Source organism: Syngnathus acus, chromosome 6 (assembly GCF_901709675.1).
Source record: "Syngnathus acus chromosome 6, fSynAcu1.2, whole genome shotgun sequence".
NCBI lineage: Eukaryota > Metazoa > Chordata > Actinopteri > Syngnathiformes > Syngnathidae > Syngnathus > Syngnathus acus.
Genome location: NC_051092.1, coordinates 11,253,429 through 11,274,023, shown reverse-complemented (window position 1 = coordinate 11,274,023; position 20,595 = coordinate 11,253,429). Strand labels below are relative to the sequence as shown.

General features: G+C 40.5%; 1 protein-coding gene across 2 annotated transcripts; it reads right to left on the bottom strand.

The window, feature by feature from the left end:
- Positions 1 to 4,783: 4,783 nt before the first annotated feature.
- On the bottom strand, positions 4,784 to 18,419 carry lonp2 (lon peptidase 2, peroxisomal). 2 transcript variants are annotated; one of them, XM_037254025.1, is made up of 18 exons: positions 18,064 to 18,296; positions 16,009 to 16,144; positions 15,356 to 15,466; positions 14,315 to 14,446; positions 14,018 to 14,140; positions 13,788 to 13,951; positions 13,411 to 13,505; positions 12,898 to 13,016; positions 12,680 to 12,819; positions 11,346 to 11,487; positions 10,852 to 11,002; positions 10,511 to 10,637; positions 10,007 to 10,146; positions 7,598 to 7,683; positions 7,119 to 7,326; positions 6,859 to 7,049; positions 5,721 to 5,963; positions 4,784 to 5,154 (listed from the first exon to the last, which is right to left on the bottom strand). In XM_037254025.1, the coding sequence occupies exons 1-17, from the start codon at positions 18,294 to 18,296 to the stop codon at positions 5,733 to 5,735; spliced, it is 2,529 nt and encodes an 842-aa protein (XP_037109920.1). In that variant the 3' UTR covers positions 4,784 to 5,154; positions 5,721 to 5,732. The 2 variants fall into 2 exon arrangements, 1 of the variants encoding a protein (XP_037109920.1); XR_005098239.1 differs by lacking the exon at positions 4,784 to 5,154 and adding an exon at positions 5,173 to 5,353 and having other exon boundaries at positions 5,522 to 5,963; positions 18,064 to 18,419.
- Positions 18,420 to 20,595: the final 2,176 nt, after the last annotated feature.

Below are 20,595 nucleotides of genomic sequence, written 5' to 3'. Positions count from 1 at the left end.
TCACTCACGAGCCAACACTAGAAAGAACCACTGACTGAAACACCACTTCTTTTAAGCACGTTTTCTCCAAGCTAACGGCTAACTTTATTGCATGAAGGGATGCGCCGTTATGCAACAACGGGGAGATTATGCTTCTCTTTGGGTAATCTTGATTTTATAACACTTATAGTAGTTTCTAAATAACGTGTATGCATATATACGCCTAAATATTGTTATCCAATATGTCTACTGCAATTTCACATTGGATTGCTGGTTTGAAATGTACTTTTAATATTATTATTTTTAATAAACATTTATGTTAAAACTTGTCTGGTGTTTTATTCCTTGTTTTTATATTCGCCAATTAAAACATAAAAATCAGACATTTGGTTAACTGCTTTATCTGACAATATGTGTTTTACATTGTTATAGGAGTTGGTGTCCCTCAAAATAACAAATGTCGGCATAACGGATTTTTTTTCAACCTTTTATTCAAACACAAACACATTCGGTATAATAACACCATTAACTACAATCCAACAAATACCAAATTAAAACATCAATGTCGGCATAACGTGTGTCGGCTGGCATAGCAGCAACGCTGTGTGTCACTCGTGAATCTTTGCGAACGAATCTGAAAACGGCGGTGTACCTAATAGAGTGTCCGAATGACATCACAGATCAAACAGCCAATCAGAAAGTGGGGGTGAGGGTGGGTGTGGCACTTTTCACTTTCATTTAAGCTTTGACCATGATTTTTCCCTAATGAACTGGCCTGTTATTAGGTACACCTGACAATGGCGGTGTACCTAATGGAGTGTCCGAGTGATGTCACAGATCAACCAGCCAATCAGAAAGTGGGGGTGAGGGCGGGTGTGGCACTTTTCACTTAAACCAGGGGTGTCGCCCTCCAGTCCTTGAGGGGCCGCATTCCAATATGTTTTCCAAGTTACCTTCGTTAAGCGCACCTGCGTGAAAAGTTTTTGGTCTTTTCACGTTCTGCAGGAGCTAAAACTTTTCACGCAGGTGCACTTAACGAGGGAATCTTGGAAAACATGTTGGAATGCGGCCCCAAGGACTAGAGCTTGACACCTGTGACCTTTGACCATGATATTTCCCTAATAAAGTGGCCTGTTATTAGATACACTTGAAAATGGTGGTGTACCTAATGGAGTGTCCGAGTGATGTCACAGATCAACCAGCCAATCAGAAAGTGGGGGTGAGGGCGGGTGTGGCACTTTTCACTTAAACCAGGGGTGTCGACCTCCAGGCCTTGAGGGGCCGCGTTCCAATATGTTTTCCAAGTTACCTTCGTTAAGCGCACCTGCGTGAAAAGTTTTTGGTCTTTTCACGTTCTGCAGGAGCTAAAACTTTTCACGCAGGTGCACTTAACGAGGGAATCTTGGAAAACATGTTGGAATGCGGCCCCAAGGACTAGAGCTTGACACCTGTGACCTTTGACCATGATATTTCCCTAATAAAGTGGCCTGTTATTAGATACACTTGAAAATGGCGGTGTACCTAATGGAGTGTCCGAGTGATGTCACAGATCAACCAGCCAATCAGAAAGTGGGGGTGAGGGCGGGTGTGGCACTTTTCACTTAAACCAGGGGTGTCGCCCTCTAGTCCTTGAGGGGCCGCGTTCCAATATGTTTTCCAAGTTACCTTCGTTAAGCGCACCTGCGTGAAAAGTTTTTGGTCTTTTCACGTTCTGCAGGAGCTAAAACTTTTCACGCAGGTGCACTTAACGAGGGAATCTTGGAAAACATGTTGGAATGCGGCCCCAAGGACTAGAGCTTGACACCTGTGACCTTTGACCATGATATTTCCCTAATAAAGTGGCCTGTTATTAGATACACTTGAAAATGGTGGTGTACCTAATGGAGTGTCCGAGTGATGTCACAGATCAACCAGCCAATCAGAAAGTGGGGGTGAGGGCGGGTGTGGCACTTTTCACTTAAACCAGGGGTGTCGCCCTCTAGTCCTTGAGGGGCCGCGTTCCAATATGTTTTCCAAGTTACCTTCGTTAAGCGCACCTGCGTGAAAAGTTTTTGGTCTTTTCACGTTCTGCAGGAGCTAAAACTTTTCACGCAGGTGCACTTAACGAGGGAATCTTGGAAAACATGTTGGAATGCGGCCCCAAGGACTAGCGCTTGACACCTGTGACCTTTGACCATGATATTTCCCTTATAAAGTGGCCTGTTATTAGGTACACTTGAAAATGGCGGTGTACCTAATGGAGTGTCCAAGCGACGTCACAGATCAAACAGCCAATCAGAAAGTGGGGGTGAGGGCGGGTGTGGCACTTTTCACTTAAACCAGGGGTGATGACCTCCAGTCCTCGAGGGGCCGCGTTCCAATATGTTTTCCAAGTTACCCTCGTTAAACACACCTGCGTGAAAAGATTTTGTTTACTTTCACGGGGTCACCTTTTGTATTTACATAATACTTGCAATTGTTTGCATATGCGTACAAAGCAAGGTCCCAATTCTAAAAGCACATTTAGGTATATGCTCACACCTGGTATCGAACCATGCTCTTTCCGAGCCAGAGCCCGCGTCACTAACCAGTTGGCTATTTCGCCCTGGAAACGCTTGGTCGTCTGCACTCTTTTGTACTAGTGATGTGCATTCCAGTTCTCGAGTGAACAGAATCTTTAGAATCGGTTCGAAGGAATGCAATGTTGTTGTTTGTCTTTTTTTCCTCCTTCCGTGTCCCCTAAAGGGCTTCGTAACACTGAAGGCTCCTGTCAGCTTGTACATAGTGTCCATCTCAATAATCCTCATCTGGACAAGCGCCTTTAAAAATATCCTTACGATTTTCCCACAACATTGAGTTTAACATAATCCTTAATCATCACCTTGTTTGTTCTTTCTTATTCATGCATGGGAGGACAGCCCTATACATTATTCTCCCTTTCAGTATGCTGACATTATATGTCCTGCTGCCTCGTGGACTCAAATTGAATACAAATCCTTTATTGTTGATCGTGTTGCAAATACAATAAAATTGAGGACAGATGGAAAAAGTTTCCATTATTTGGACAGTAGTACATACATTGTTCGATCAGTCAAACACTCATTGTGTATCAGTTTTCAAACAGAAAAAACAACCCTGAAGGTCTTTGAATTAAAATCAATCCCTCACACCACACGCGTGCACTCAGGCAGGTTAAAATTTATCCTGTTATTACCACAGACACCCACAGACTGTTTAAAAATAATACTGTCATGGAAACCTGATGCTGGGCAGCGGCGCGGCATGACCAAGGCAGCACGACATGATCAAAAAAAAAAAAAAGAAAAACCAATAGTAATGTATTTGGACAGTTGACCAACATCATCTCAAATGTACAGCCAGATATCTCAATGAATAAAGGCCTGAAAAGACAAAGCACGGATCACATTCAAGGTGGAAACATTTGAGAATGAAAAACAAGAAGACTGTGTGTTGCCAGAAAATGTTGAAATCTTCCAAGGTTCTTGAAATGAGTATGGAGAGTGTTGGAAATGTATGCAATTTATTCTCCAGGGCCCAAGCCTTAATTGACAACTATGATTCCCATTGTGTTTGTTTTTCTTCAAGGCAGGAATTCACACAAAAATAAAGACTTGTACAAGGTGAATTAAGTCAGTTGTTCGCCAAAACCAAGGTCAATTTTGGATCAGAATGTTGGCAAGAGAAAAGCGTGGAAGAGGAGAGAAACTAATTCAAAGACACCCCATAGCGTGCATGTCAAACTGTTCAAAGGGCAAATGAATCTGGTGTTTGTTCAGAGGCAATGCAGTCGCGCAGCAATTGTCAACCGGTGGTCCGCGGCCCTCTAGTGGTCCGTGGCGGTATTGTATGTGGTCCGCGAAATTGGAAAATAATTGTATTTGTAACATTTATTATTTAGCGGTAGAGCACACTTGTTGGCTATGGACGGACACCCACCTAAGCACACAGCACCCTGAGTCTAAAAGATTTTTCATGCTCCATTATATTTGCCCACGATTGGGTATTTATAGACTTCCAGCTGCCAAACCTGCATAGCATTTCAAAGTAGTGCTTTATGTCAATATTAGGGTTTCAAAGTAGGGATTTATGACGACAGGGTTAGGGAACCCACGTGACCAATGGCTGGCCTGTTTTTTTTATGTCTCCCTGCTGCAAGACACGTGATTGAAATGATCAGAATGGTTTCAGGATTCTACAGATGAGCTGATCATCTGAATCAGGTGTGTTGCAGTAGGAAGACTTGGGAAAAGAGGCCGGTTATGGCTCTCGTGGGACCAGGATTCCCTAACCCTGCACTCGAGTTAGGGTTTCTAATGAGGTCTTATGGGCAAGTTTGTTTGAGACTTTCTGCTGTGATGGAGGAGCATAAAGTTTGCAAAACTACTGTCTGTGAATTATTTCAGCAAGAGAGGGGTGTGTGGGGGGGGGCATCCACTGTGCTCAGCACACCACCGCCCAAGACAATGTTTGCGACTTTATATACTGTATAGATCATTGATGAGCAGCTATCTCATACATAAATACAGTCATGCATTTTTGGGAAGGGGGCATCCGTAACAGAATGTCAAACCTGTCAAAACATATTTGATGTTATGACCTTGAAGGATGTGTTCAAGAGGAAGAAATATGGTTCTGGTTAGAAATGATTATGTATGATGGGAGTGAGCAAATTTTTGTGCTTTGATTTGTACAATGGAAAGATGGGTCTGGCAATTCATATGCGCTTGAGGCGTATGTAGACCAAATGTACGGAAAATATATTGTAAGAGAAATCGAAATGATGGAATCAAGATTCATACATTACCAGCAAAGCATATTCCAATTGACTTTTCCTATCCCAGAATCCTTCTAGCATTGTACGTGTCTGATTTAATTTGAAGTAATGTACTTGTCATGATAAAGAAACACTCTCCCTCTGTTTATGATGAAGGAACAAAGAAGCTCACTGAGAAAGGCCAAAATATTTGATTTTCAAGCCTCAAACCAGATGACAGCTTAAAGGTGAAGACGTCATGGGGTCACTGGCTGATGAATAACACAAAGCATGGATGTTCTTCATGAACCTGTCAAATGCTCTTTCTGCCCATACCCCTCACGTAACATTCTTTTAGGACAGATTGCTGGGATTTGTCACAAGGGATTTCTGCTTGTACAAAATTGTATTGTATTGTTGTGTGGAAAGGAAAGAAAAAGTCACAATGTTAGAGATTTTTTTTTAACAAGTTTTCAAGTCAAGTTGGAATCAACCAATTAATTCTTCACTCCCCCCGCAATAAGTGAAATTAGCATTGTATAAATACTCCCTTGTCATGCTTTTAAATCATTTATGGCCTTTACTTTTTATTTGAATGTATTTTGTGTGATTACTTTGAATGTGTATATGTACGTATATATGTATATATATGTATATACATATATGTACGTATGTCTGTATGTATGTGTATATATGTATATGCATATATTTTGTCTTGTCTTTTCATTTGTGTACAGTAAACCTATTTTTTTCCACGTTTGAAATAAATGAAACAAAACGAAATGAAATGTGATTTTTTGTGTGCAAGATTCTGGGACCAAAATTATATAATGAAAAATATAACAATACACCAAATGAGCAATTGCTTTCCTTTTTACATGTAAAAAGCAAGCATATTTTATTTTATTGATAGAAGGAGCCTTGAATTGGTGACTGGTGACACATGGAAACTTGGGAGTTTGTTTGCATGCACGCGGGAGGGTCGTACCAATGAGCCACGCTACAGCTTGCTGCTGAGCTGAGGGAGTTGACGCATATCGTCTGTCACGGGAAAGCCTCCGTTGAAAGCAGCGTTCAGCACCTGGTCCAGGTTGGCTGCGGTGACAAAGTCCAGGCCGTCTCGCACATTCGCCGGAAGCTCCTCCAGGTCCTTCTCGTTACGTTTGGGCACAATGACTCGCTTGACGCCCGCCCTGTGAGCCGCCAGCACTTTGTCTTTAATACCGCCCACCTGAGGAAGACCACAAACAAATGTGCGTGATTCAATTATTCCCTCATTTTTAAATCGAAACAAGAAAATTGACCAGTGTAATGTTAAGATACAGAGTAAGGAAGCAAAAAAAAAACCCAAAAAAACTTGCGGCAAAAGAGCAAAACTCTCAATCAGTTTTATGATTCTTTTTTCAGTTGTGACAAAGAGTACAAACGGCTTATCTTATGGTGCTGAATGATCACTCAGATGATCAGGACATGAAGATACAGTTGCATGCACTTTATGCCAGGGAATTTCCTCTGGCAATCCCTGGCATAAAGTGCAGTTACGTGGACTTTGTCGCATAAAGTGCAAAAAAAACAACAACCTTGAGGCAAAAGAGCAAAACTCTCAATCAGTTTTATGATTCTTTGCTCAGTTGTGACGCAGAGTACAAATGTCTATCTTGTGGTGCTGAATGATCAATCAAATGATCAGGACATGAAGATCCAGTTGCGTACACTTTATGCCAGAGGAAATTCCCTGGTGAGGAAATTTATAAGCTGCTCTAATTTTTATGGTTCAGTAATTTAAGATTTGTTGCACACAAACTGTACATGTATTCTTTTCAGTTACGGTCATGTTCTAATCCTTGCGCCCTCCTCAAATGTACAAAAATACTTTGGACAAAAATATACATGAACAAAATCTTCTCTGTTGGGAAACAGGAATCATTTTATGTGAAACATTTAGTTGTTTGTTTTTTAACCACAAAAAAAACACAAAAAAAGTGAGAGACACTGTAAAGCGATCAATGCCATAGTTCAAGTCGGTGGGTGGGGTTACAAAGCTCAAATGTGCAAAAGCGCACAATGGCGAACACAGAGCCATCAGTCGAGTTAAAACTGTCTTTCTTGACGTCAACCTGACGTACCGGAAGAACCAGGCCTCTCAGCGTGATCTCTCCGGTCATGGCGACGTCTGACCGGACCAGTCGTCCACTGAAGAGAGAGGCCAGGCAGGTTACTATGGTAACGCCAGCAGATGGGCCATCCTTGGTCACAGCTCCAGCAGGGAAGTGAAGATGGATGTCTGTCCCTTCTAAAGGGTCTGGAGCCCCCACCACTGTTTCCAAAATAAATCCACACGGTAAATGTCCTGTAGGGATCAGTTGGTACGTGTCGATGGACTCACTGTTTGTGAGCCCGTAGCGTTTGGCGTTAGCTCTAAGCCAGCTGATGGAGAGATGCGCCGATTCCTTCATGACGTCGCCTAGCTGACCCGTGAGAGTCAGCTGACCCTCGCCCTCTGTTCGACTGGCCTCCACAAACATGATCTCACCACCCAGAGGAGTCCAGGCAAGGCCCAGGGCCACTCCAGGTAGAGTAAGCCGCTCCGACACCTGACACATGCACACACATTGGATTTGTCAGATGAAAATCCAACTGAGCAAAATTCATTCTTTCAAAACAAGGTCATGAACGATGAAGTGACAGAGGGTGCAGAGGAAGCGGTGACGTGATGCGCAGCAGATGTAGAAGCTGAAAGACTCACTACTTAAGAGAGATATAAATAGTTGGAGACCAGTTGAGAGACGGCTTTCGATAATTCACGACACATCGAGAGCATTAGCAGTATTGTAATGATCTGCATGTGCTCTTCATCCCACTTACCTCCATGTCGAAGGGCGGAGCTCCCAGGATGTCTTTAAGAGCCCTGTGGTCTATTATAATTGGCATCGCCGGGGGGGCTGCCTTCTCTGCTTAGTACAAAAAAATGACATGGTGCTGAGTTATTTGCTCTAGGTGTTATAGTTTTTAGTGCGTGTCAAAAGATTAACCGTAGATTTTATTTTTTTGTGACACACATTAACAACAGCCACTTCAAATTTATGACCGATTACTCAATGCTTGGAATGAGCAAGTACCGATACCAAGTATTGGTGCAGATACCAGCCTTGTTTCAAGGTAGCAGAACTTGTGACTTTGTGACCATTTTATGATGAGAAACAGGAAATTAGTAGAACGTTGCCATTGACTTCAAGCAAAATTGTTATCTTGGTCTATTTAGGTCTTTCTTTAACATTATCCGTCATGATTTCTGGGGGAATTTCTATGTTTCAAAAGTAATGATGGTATTGGAGCTTGGTATCTGTAATGGTGATGATTAAAGAACTCAGTCTGTACAAAAAGCGGTATTGAAAATTCATAGCCGGAATTAGCTGCTCTTTGAGGGAGGACACTTTCTGATAGTCAGGAAAAAAAAAAAAAAAAGATTTGTGTGTTCCACCAAGATGGAAATTTGCAGCTTTTGCACTTCCAAGTCCAATCAGGATATGCTGCTCCACATCCTGCAGATGTGCCTTTGGACCGAGTTGTGGGGCATATGAAGGCCAAGTCGACATACACAACTCATTCTTGTGCTCCTCTCTAATCCAGACCATTCTGTTCCCTTTGTGTTCATGGCTCCTATCCTTTGACTGTTCTGTCAAATCACTGTCAGGACAAAGTGTTTACTTGCTCTTCCAACTTACAACAAACCTCAGCGGGCACATTATAGGCTTTTGCCAGTCAATGCATAGTTTGAGCAGGTCTGGCTCTTGTAAATGTCAAACTGGTGGCCAAAAAAACAACAACATAGCATAAGCTGTCAGTGTCAGGAATTGGCATCATGACCATCAACAGAAAGTCTATAAAGTGAACTCAACAGGAGTACTGTCACATCCACACCTGGGGGACGACTTAACAGATCAGGCAATGGACATGAATGAAAAGTCCTTTAAAAAAAAGCCAATAAAAAAAAGACAACAGCAAAAAAAAAAAAAAAAAAAAATCAAAAAACAGATGTTTCAAAGAGGTACAGCACAACATGCATGAAGGCAGCCCCAACGCTTTCATCACACTATGTAAACAGTTCACATGATCATGATCCTAACAAGGCAAAAGGATGTGGATTTTTACTATATTCACTTACAGCACACAGAATATTTATAGCATTCTCAAAGCACATGTGAGAATTATTTGCTGAACCATGTGAGGGTCAATTATGCTTTTCCTACAATAAAGCATTGCCCCAATAAAACTGATGAATAGATCAGATGTCCCAAAGGTATTCCGGGGATGTAATTAGTAGAGGGGAACCTTTCTTAAAAGTTAGAGCTGTCTAACAATATTCTATATAGTCATGACACATAAAGCTTGAAAGCTGAAAATGAAGACAAGTCCATCTTTCAGCACCACAAAATGCCAATGCAAAGATCCAAAGGAAAACACATGACATCTGATCTCAATTAAAACAGATTTGGAGCCTGCGCACAGCTTTGGGAATCACAGACTAGATTACTCTAAAAGTGTTAAGTCTGTAATGAATGCAAAAGGAATTCAACTTTCATTTTGAATCTATGATCCATTTCCTATTACATCCTGTCCGCGGTTACTGATGACCTGGAACTGACTTTGGCCGTGAGGCTAGTTTGCTTCCCAGACTGCTTTACAGTCAATCAAACAGGCACTAGACAAAGACAGACACCCAAATAAGTGTGGTAGGAAACTGCATTCATTGGAATAAGACCATGCTGACAAAGAAGAAAGAAAGTTTCCTGTAGTTCTCAGCATGTTGCTCTTGGCCAGGGTAAGGATACAAAAGTTTATTGGGCAGGAGATTGGGGCAAATAAACAGACAGCTGCAGCAAAGTGGAGCGCAGACAAATTTATCACGAAGCTACGATAAAGGCTGTCGTGAAGTCGTAACTTCAGATGAGGCCATAAATACGCAACAAATGAAAAACAGTAAGTACGGCAGTAAATTGATCGTGTGAGATTAGAAAGTGCTAAAGTCTTTTGACTTGTCTGGTACAAAGATTGAATTTACAATCGTATTTTTCTTTACTTATGCAGTCTGAGTTGTAGTTTCAAATTTGGAGAAACTACCTAGATTTATTTTCTATGAAAATTCTCAGAAAATTGTCTGATTTTTTACGTTATGTGAGCTAATTCAAACGCTTTTATTTCTAAGGGGTGTCATGACATTTCTTAGCGTTGTGTTCTTTTTCCGGAAAAGCGGCATTAGCGTCAACATTTTACCTCCCTGTTGTGTGTGATCCTCTGGAGTCAATTCTTCACTCTTAGAATGTGTTTGGCCTTCAGCGATCTTTACAGCAACGGCCCGGCAGACGGCTCCAATTTTCCTCTCCAGTGAGCGTACACCAGCCTCACGTGTGTACCTGTAAAAAGCCAAGCAATGCTCAGCTTCTATTGAAGTGTGGAAAAGTGTCTCACTGAGCAGTAAGTGCATCAACCAATCAAATCAAATCGTGCACAAATATCATTTTACAGACTTCCACCAGCTGTCATGAGGTTTACACATCCTTTTAAAAAAAAGTGCTTTTTTTTTTTTTTAAATTAAAACAGTGACACAGCCTGGTTGGAAATCCTTGCATACTCTTCTATATGCTTGCTAGGTACAAAATCTAAATAGCATTTTAATAATAATGATGATAATAATAATAATAGGAACCAACATTTGTCTTCTAATTGATGCATCTTCAACCATAATGTTAATTTTAGAGGATCTTTTTCTGAATGCACCTGTTAATTATGTCCATGGTGGTGTCTGGAGGTATATGCAGCTGCTTAGTTGATAATCCGTGCTGCTCCAATTGGTTAGGGATCAGGTGCCGGTGACTTATCTTCACTTTCTCCTCCTGCGTGTATCCTGAAACGCTCATTTGACGACATGGTGAGTTTTTTAAAAAGAATGTCAACAATGGGTCTTCCAAACTAAAGAATAAATCCATGTACCTCACAAATGTTCACTTTCAATTCTTTGCAGTAACGTGGCATGTCGTATGCATGAATGTACTGTAGATGTATCGAATTGTGATTGGACACACAGTTTGATGTATGTTCATCAAGCGTGACTCACTCACCGGGCACCTGCAGCACCTCCATTCTGTCCAGCAGGGCGGGGGGGATGGTTGCAGTGGTGTTGGCCGTGGCGATGAAGAGCACTTGAGAGAGATCGAAAGCCACGTTGAGATAGTGGTCTGTGAAGCTGTGGTTCTGCTCCGGGTCAAGCACCTAATGGTGCGACGTGAAGTCAGTTTAGGGTTGCGAAAAATTCAAAGCATGCACTGTTGGATAAGCACGTTCAAAGCAAAGATGAATTATCCCGTATGAGCTCAAATCTTTTGTCTAGAGAGACTTTTGTTATGTTGACGGGACAAAAATTCGCGTAACATTCTCCCTGTCTTCACTTTCCATTGACGTGGAAGCGCTGTTCTGAAAGTTCGGCAATTGTTCCGCACACGTGTTGGCCGCCATAATTACACGCATCGCCATGTCGGCGGGGGAGGGAAAATTGATGTCTGAAGTATGATTCATGCGCGCGCACGCACACAGAAAGTTCACAAGGCGAGCTAACCTCTAGCAGTGCAGCTGCAGGGTCTCCTTGCATACTCTTCCCCAGTTTATCCACTTCATCCAGGAGGAAAACTGGATTATTGACACCCACCATCTTCAAACCGTTGATGATGCGGCCCGGCATGCTGCCTACATACGTACGCCTGGGCTCAGAGTAAATATTAGATATCATTAATATCATTATTACCAACATAAAGAAACATCAAAATACAGTAAGCAAGCAGAGTCTCCTGTACATGTCCCAATATGGAATACACAGTACGCATTGCATATGCTTTTACGTCAGCAGCAACCTCGTGGATTATTCTCCGATAGGGAATACACCCTCCCTCCCCACTGTTGACGAATGGTTGCCTTTCTGCAAGAAGTATTTATTACCATGAAATGGTCCCTGGCGGGAAAAAAGATTGGTGTCGACGACCTTATAGTATGAGAAAATAAATATTACATCAGACACCTCACGATGTACCAGTGTGAATATTCAGACAAAACGGCAAGCACATGAGTAATCCATAATTTAAATTTCGTTGTACATGTGTGACAATGACAATAAAGGTCTTGCGGTGCTGACATACCATACCGTCGCAGGATTCCATATTTTTTTCTTGAAAGAGTAAGTAGGCCCATATTGTTCCCATGGGGGAACATTTTATAAACAAAACCAGAACAAGCAGCAATGCGAGACACTACATGACAAAACTGAAGTTTGGGTGAAGAAGCTTTTTTTTTTTTTTTTTTTTTAATAAACAACTTGAGATGGTCTGCACCACCTTTGAAACCACTACAAGACATGTGGAAAGCATTACTCACAGTCTAGTTTTGGACTAATTTCAATATGTTGGTAAATTGTACCTGTGAATGGAAGTAGGCTTTATACATGATTAAAACCATATGAGCTGAACTATGCCGTATTCACACAAAACTCAAGAACACCATATCATACACTCTGTGTCCATATCGTGTGCGTATGTTTTCTCTGTCTTTCCAATAGCAGAAGTTTAATATCCTACTTGGCATATATTTGGCATGAGACTACGAGTTGACAAATAATATTGCTGGTATTATTTTTGGTCGATGTTCATCTTATAAAGATCATTAAGTTCAGGACTTAATATTTTATATCATCACTATGTTCATTAGCATATGATGAAGAATGCAAATATAAATGAAGAAGTGGCATTTAATAACTCTAGACATCTTCCTACTCCCTTCTGAGCATAAGAAACGTTTGTGAGGCGCGCTTTTCCTATTCTTGCTTGCTTGTTCTTATTGAATACTGTGACATTGACCCACGCGAACAATCACGAGACACACAACAACTGAGGTCCAGTCTACCTGTGTCCTCGGATGTCCGACTGGTCACAAACACCCCCAAGAGCGATGCGATGAAACTCTCTGCCTAGAGTCTTGGCGATGGAGCGCCCCACGCTGGTCTTACCGACTCCCGGTGGTCCCACAAAGCACAGGATCGGGCCCTGATGACAAATCCAAAGTTTTCTGATATTTTATTGTCTAAACAAACAGTTATGTATCGAATAATCTATTAGAGGAACCTTCAGTGAAGCTTTCAGCTGTCTGACAGCCAGGTACTCCAATACTCGTCTCTTTAGCTTGTCCATTGCGTAGTGGTCATTGTCCAACAATGTCCGGGCAGCTCGGATATCCAAGCAATCTGTGGAATTTGCGGGGTTTCCATGAAATGTTGACACAAACAGTTTGTGATCAAGTCGAGAAATAAATACTTTGTGAAATCTTGAAAATGTAAAAAAAAATTTCTGATTTGAGAGGACTCTAAAGCAGGTAAAAACCTGCTGCAAAATGATTGGGTGCTTGCAGAACTTCCCAAACAAGATAATTGGAGAAGCCAGGTGCTTTTCCGCCCTTCTTTTTCTCAACTGAGCAGAGAGGGGAGGGTTGAGCAGTGGGGCGGAACGACGAAGATGAGAGCATACGCGGCTGCCTCCTTGATATTCCTAATACTGCTCGCTTTAAAGCTGTTCTCACTCTAGATTTTTTTTTTTTTTTTATGACAAAAACGGACTGACTAGAATTAAAATGTTGTTTACCTTTGGTGCTTTTGCTCCATGGAAGCTCTACCATCAAATCCAAGTAGTTTCGAGTGAGGGCATATTCAGGCATGGATTGCGGCATCTTCTTCAATCTACAGAAAGATGAAAATTTGAAAAATAATTTTTTTAACAAGGATTCACTCAACAGTGATGGTTTTGGAGTAATTCTATTCGTTAAGTTCTCAGTGATGCACATTGTCTGCTCAGTGACTTAATGTTTCTGAACAGTGTATCACAGAGAATTAAATTTGTATATTTATCGTAAAACAGTACTTCAATGGTTCAAAATTTGTACTAGTAAATCTTTTGAATCGCAGTTTGATCACATAATGAGTGGATTATTTGAAGCCCTCTATCATGACTACAGTATTCACCTTTTGACCTCTTTTAAGCAAACTCTGAGAGCTGCATCCGGCATGTTGGCCGCATGAACTTTCCTCACCAGGGAGGCTGTATCATCACTCTCCTCTTCCTCATCTTCCTCATTCAGATTGAAATGTCGCCCCGGAAACATGCCACCTTTACGCACGGATAGCACCTAGCGAGACAATACACAAGCGATTCATAACAACGCTTTGGACTGCAGACGCTGATATGATTTTACCGTCTTTTCTGGGTCAGGCATCATTTTCCGTGTCTTCTGCAGCAATTTAAATCCTTCTATCTGTCTGGTGAGCATGGGCAATGTTTTCTTAAAACGCTCCTCCAAGCTAACGGCATCCAGTACCTTTATGACAAAGTTCAGCCGCAAATATTGGCATTATTTCAACATTGATACCATCGAACAATTTGTTACTTCAATTTTTTATCTCCTTCAAAGGTGAGATGGGCTGGAACAGGCACTACCCTAATGAGGACAAGCGCTGTAGAAAAATGTTTAATGTTGAATTTGCACCCCCACCTGTAATTTCTCCTTGTTTGAAGTGCGGATCATGGAGGCAACAACATCAGGCAGAGTTTCCTTGGGAAGGTTGTCCAAAAGACGTCTGAATTTGGCCACTACTGGAACAGACATGTCCAGCATACCTAACAACTACAAAAACTGAACTCATAATTTGCATTGAGGACTGGATTCAGGCTCATACAAGGATATCTCACTGACTGATATAAAGTCATAAATGGGCTCGGGTGTATAATCTATCAACCCTAACACAGGGTACGCCTTTGCTCCTAGATAATTTGTGGTGCAGCAACGGACAATGAAAGAATACATAAAGTTCCGGAAGTGTGCGATTGGTTGGGGCATTGAATGATAGCAATGTCTGTTGAGCACTCGTGAAGCAGTGTTGTATTGAATGTCAGAAAGGTTTTGAGGTCCACTGCACCAGCATATGGTTTGAAGAGGAGTCATCCGGGTCTGTGTAATGTTCTACTTTTACTCAAGTGAATATCCTGACACCTCACCGTGTGGAATTTCTAGTTTATTTCAGGGGATAGAATGTTAAGGAATATTTTTTTTTTCTGCCTTATTCATTGATGTGGAGGATTGAGATTGGTATGTTGCAATGCAAATACTTTTAATATTTAAACTCCCAGGAAAATTTTGTGAAACATCTTTGGAACATACTCCAACCACTGGATAGGCTGATATGACGTTGAATTATCTTGGCACAATGTATCAAAACATTTTCTATCAACTAACTGCTCAACTAACTCCTTTTCATAACACAAGGCGGTTATAGTTGAGTGATATCTCTATTTATACAAAAGTGCAACCCAGAAATCAAGAACGTATGGGAGGTCGGATAAGACCGATGATGATTTGGCCCAAAGGTGCAAATTTGTGATTGTGTTATGAAACGTGATCCCTTTAACATTATCTAATGTGTTGTTTTAGTCAAGGAGTCAAAAGCAACAATCACCAGAGAGTGAAAGAGAGGACACAGACATAGGATAGGGGTTGCTTGAGCAGTTAAAGCAACGGCCAATAAAGACAAAACACCTGCAGAGCTGTCTGGTAGAATATTTGTGACAATTCCTGCAGCTCTCCATCTCCTGCCGAGACACCCTCTGCTGGAGTGGTGTACTGTTCCAGTTTATCCAACTGCTCCACCTGCAAAGTCGCGATAAAATGAGCGTGACGAAAAAGCCTGTTCAAACTCAAAAGCCCTCCAGTGTTGTTGTATTAAAGCAATTTGGCAAGGAAGAGGGTGGCAAAATATTTCCATAGAGAAGACAAAGACTTATTGTCAGAGAAAACACTTGATTTTTGTTGATGCTGCTGTGGGTGGCCCAAGCAGTTATTGGAGCCGGGGGGGCAATCTGTTTTTCACAAGGGTGAAAAAGGCTTTGGAATTTATTTTCTCTCTTGATAATAAAAACTTGTTTAAAAAACGTTTTTTGTTTACTTGTGTTGTCTTTGAGTACATTTAAGTCAGGTTGATAATGGGAAACATTTAGTATAAGGATGTAGTATGCTATTTTGGATGGTTGTACTTTAGCAACACAAGTCTCCTCTCCCATGCCCCAAAAAGTTAAATACACACCCTTTTTAAAATCAACTGCTAACTCTGTGCTGTGCTGGACACTATTGTTGAAATTTTGAAAGGATGCAGTACATAGAAACGCCAAATAAATGAATTCATATGTTTTCACCTCAGCCAGAATAAATGGTTGTTCCGTCAGCAGGCTTGACACACTAAACCGGCACAATCCAGTGATGAGAAGGCTATAGTGTGGGTTTGGCCAGTTACTGCCCACTACCTGAACTGCAATCCCAGCTGTGCCAATCCTGCCCACAAAAAGAGAAGTGATATGTTAGAGATCAGCAATAACAATAAATACAAAAAAATAATTTAAAAAAAACAACAAGAAAAAAAAAACTTCGGGCATTGCGACAGTTTCATTGACCCTGCTCTGACTCCATAGATTTTTTGTTGAGGACAGAAGCAAAAGTGAGCCTGTTGAACCCTTTCGATCAGTAAAACCGCTAATCGAGCCAGGTTTGAGCATTTTAGTTCTTTTTTGATCAAGTAAGGAAAGGTGCAATTATTGGATGCCCTTAAAAGGTTATCCTGACCAATTGGGTTTCTCTCAGATCGTCCTGAATATCATTATCGACGTTGGATCCAAAAACGGTCTCCACTCTGAACTAATGTAGTCTTTGATGCAACCAGCAGCGCATTTCTCATGAATAGAAAGGGTTCAAAGAACCCCTCCTAATTTGTTAATCTCGTTTATTCTCTCAGCTCTGTGCAGAGTTCAATTGAACCGCTGTCCACGAACAGCTTGCTAATTGTTGGCAGAGAGGCACTGACCACTGCAAGTCCTTATAAAATTCATGTCAATTTTTAAACTACTGTACCAAATAATTTGACCTTTAAATGAACCATCACATTTGAACTTTGTTTTGTTTACTGGACTTGATATATAAAAAAATCTATGCATAAATGTGTCCAACATTTTTATGAGAAATATGCCTAAAATGTGCATATAACTAGACCTCACTTCAGCCATCATCACAGGATGAATTCCTCTGCGTGTGATTTCTTTCCTTTTACTTTTTTTGAAAGCACAATGCAAAGAAGCTGGTTTTACTGGTTTTCCACTGCCTTGGATTGATAGGACCGGCTGCTATGAACAGATTTTTGTCAACACAACACAAGATTTCGATGACTGGTGTTGCGCATTTTACTCTGCATGTGGTATCTGACAAGAAGGTAGATTGTGTCGCTTTCTGTGATGTTATCTTTGGGCGAAAGAGGCGACTGGTTAGCTATTATAGGTTTGACTCTTGTGATCAAAGTATTGTGTATTAATTGTGCAGTTTTAACATTTGCATTAGTGGTTCATTTCAATTTAGAGAATAACTAATGAATTTTTTTGATTTTTAAGACGACCAAATTGAAAGTGGACCGTCATCACGAGAAATGCCACTGTATAGAGCCTACATTAAAAAAAAAAATCCAGACTTCACACCCGACCTGCAATATATATAAATAGTTTAAGGCAATGTGTGGTGAATGTTTTTCTTTTGAAGTGCAGTATAATTGAATCAGTTGTGTAATTGCAAGCAAGCAGAAAAACGTCAGTGCGGTGTTGAAAACAGCCTGCTTCTCATTAATGTAAGTTGGAAACCATGAGCTAGTTATAAAGGAGTATGTCAAGAGGTTATTTTTTGTTCCCACCCTACACCTAATGAGGACAACTATACTGTAGAAATTGCATCAATGATTGTTCAGGCAACCAGAAAAGGAGTTAAAAAAACAGAGTGGCCTAGTGGCAGGTTAAAGTCCATCTTTGTGTGCTTGACTGTGTTGAACTCCTCAGCTCTGTTACTCTATAACAAAAAAAGTTATGAAATAAAGTCTTATTCATGACAATGAGGTATAAAGAAGTGTAGTGTATTTATTCATGTTTACATGCACTATATAAAAGAACAAATTACATATTTCTATTTGCTAAATTTGACAATGATTCCACACCCCCCTGCAAATACAGCGCGACTCACCAATCACATTATAATGTTGCGTAACATGCCAGCAGACAGTGATCAAATGTTGTGGCTGTAGTTGCTTGAAAATGACAACTTAGTGAAAAGCTGTCAGTGCATCACATCTTTTTTTAGCTATTGACTTTTCTATGCTACTTGAGGTCACAAGCAAACCTAATAAAACCATAACTCCGGGCTTATGTGCTTATCAACATTACTTGTGCAAAGTGGGGAGGTCGTCGGCATCCTTCGCGGGGTCTCTGGTGTTGGGAATCACTCCAATAATGGTGCTTTTGAGCGAAGTCCCCTTGAGCAAACGGTGCTTGATCAAGTGCATGTTCCGAGGAGTATCTACGTTGAAGCGAACAGTCGAGCCAGGAAGGAGAACACTTTCGTGGGTCAAAAGCAACGGGAGGCGGCTCGGCAACTTAATTCCGCCCAAGGATGACATCTTTAGTAGGTCTAAGAACGCTTGCAGCCGAACCTAAACAATGGAAAATTGCGTTAGTGGCTTATGTTAGCGAGTACCACCACCTCGGGATAATTTGTAAACACTCCAGCCTTTAACTGTCAAACTTATCAGTCAAGCGAAATCTAACGACTTCCTTTCGTATTTTCAAAGTAAAAGCAACATTGGGGCGCAGTTTCTTTACAACAGGAAAATGATGTAAATATAAGACTATAATTGTTTGCTTTGTTTTGAATAGACGTTTAAAATACATTATATCTATGGCTTTCTATTACTTGATGATTTACTTGATTAATTATTAAATGAAATGCTTTGATTTTCGCTTGCTACTCTAATCAGATCTCGACTTCCTGTGTGCGTCTGCGTCTACAATGGCGAGTTGTAACTCACATAACGCAACCACTTTAGGGTTTGTCGATTTGTAATCCAAACATCATTCAAAGTTCTTCTTTCTAGTTAAAGTATAGTTAGAATTATGAATATACATTCAATTTAATAAATTCCAGTTGTTGTATTATCTCACCTGTTTATTTATATTAAACCAGTAGTTATGAAATTATACAATTATTTGATATCCAAAAATTACTTAACACTTTTCTATCAGGAAAAAAATCTATATTTTACTTACTATTGAAAACCTGAACAATATGTAATAAATTGTGAGGATTTAGCATTAGCATTAATCCTCATCATCGCAAATACAGATCAAATCTGGGTATTTTTGTCTTCTATGAAAGTCATCAAATTGAAGATTAAAGCACAGTTTTACATGCTTTACAGTGATGGCTGCAGGTTTTTTTTCCTCTCCCGGGGCTAAAATTGGGCTTGGAATATATATATATATATATATATATCCATCCATTTTCTGAACCGCTTAGTCCCCACGGGGGTCGCGGGTGTGCTGGAGCCTATCCCAGCCGTCATCGGGCAGTAGGCGGGGGACACCCTGAACCAGGTGCCAGCCAATCGCAGGGCACACAGAGACAAACAACCATTTGCACTCGCACTCACACCTAGGGACAATTTGGAGTGCTCAATCGGCCTACCAAGCATGTTTTTGGGATGTGGGAGGAAACCCACGCAGGCCCGGGGAGAATATATATATATATATATATATATATATATATATATATATATATATATATATATATATATATATATACATACATATATATAATGTGATATTATATCTTTTTAAAATGTATTTTCTCGCTGATGTTTATGTAATGTCACAAGGAATTTGACAATACAGTACTTAAAAGTGGAAAGATCTGTTTTATTATGTAATGAAATATTACCGTGCTCAATTCTGAGCACAATAGACACAACTTTAGTTGATAAAAATAACAATTTAATTATACTTCTTTCATAAGCGTATTGTCACTTACAGTAGCATTATACATTTCCAAAAATAAATAAATTCAGTATCCTGTGTACAAAAAATGTGATCTATGTTTAAAACAAGCAAACATTGTTTTTGCAGGCATATTTATGTTGTCCATTGTCATTCAGAGGTTGCAAATAGCACTTCAAGATTATTATTTTTTTCTTTTTTCGACACACTTTAAAAACACTCGTGACAAATACGTATCATTGCATTTGAGTGATGTGATTGATAGTGTGAGCAAAAACCCAACCTGCATGTACTTCAATACACATGGTTCAGCAATTATTGTACACATTGTACACATTGTACACAAAAAGGTATGAGAAACAATACAGTTGATGTCAGATCCAAAATACGACCAATGACAATAACGACTGACACATAGGGCATGTGTCAAAAAAGTTCCAGGATTGGCATCACTACATATTTATATTTGAAATTCACATTACCGTAATTTTCGGACTATAAGTCGCGTTTTTTTTCCATAGTTTGGGTGGGGGGGCGACTTATACTCAGGAGCGATTTATATACATATATATGGTTTTTTTTCACTTTTTTGGGCATTTTATGGCTGGTGCGATTTATACTCCGGTGCGATTTATAGTCCGAAAATTACGGTACATGTTATCGTAATCTCTATTCTGTGCCATGCCTTCATGCACACTGGATTCTTCCAGGATTCTCCATAACTTTCATCCCTGCCATCTTGACATCTTTAAAATGGAGCTTGGAAAAGAAGACAAAATTCCACAGAGCTAGGTTTGGTGAGTGCGAGATTACTCCAGTAATGCAATGTTTTCCTCCGTGGGATGCCCAGGGTGAACAGATGGATGATAATGGGAAAAGCAGCAATAAATTGTCATGCCCCAATCTCAATTTTTCTCACACACTGAA

Coding starts and splice junctions, on each gene's coding strand:
- lonp2 (XM_037254025.1), bottom strand. CDS start 18,296: ATGTCATCCTTGGGCGGAATTAAGTTGCCGAGCCGCCTCCCGTTGCTT. Junction 13,017..13,410: donor ATGGAGCAAAAGCACCAAAG/GTAAACAACATT, acceptor CAAATTCCACAG/ATTGCTTGGATATCCGAGCT. Junction 5,964..6,858: donor TGAGAGGCCTGGTTCTTCCG/GTACGTCAGGTT, acceptor GGTCTTCCTCAG/GTGGGCGGTATTAAAGACAA.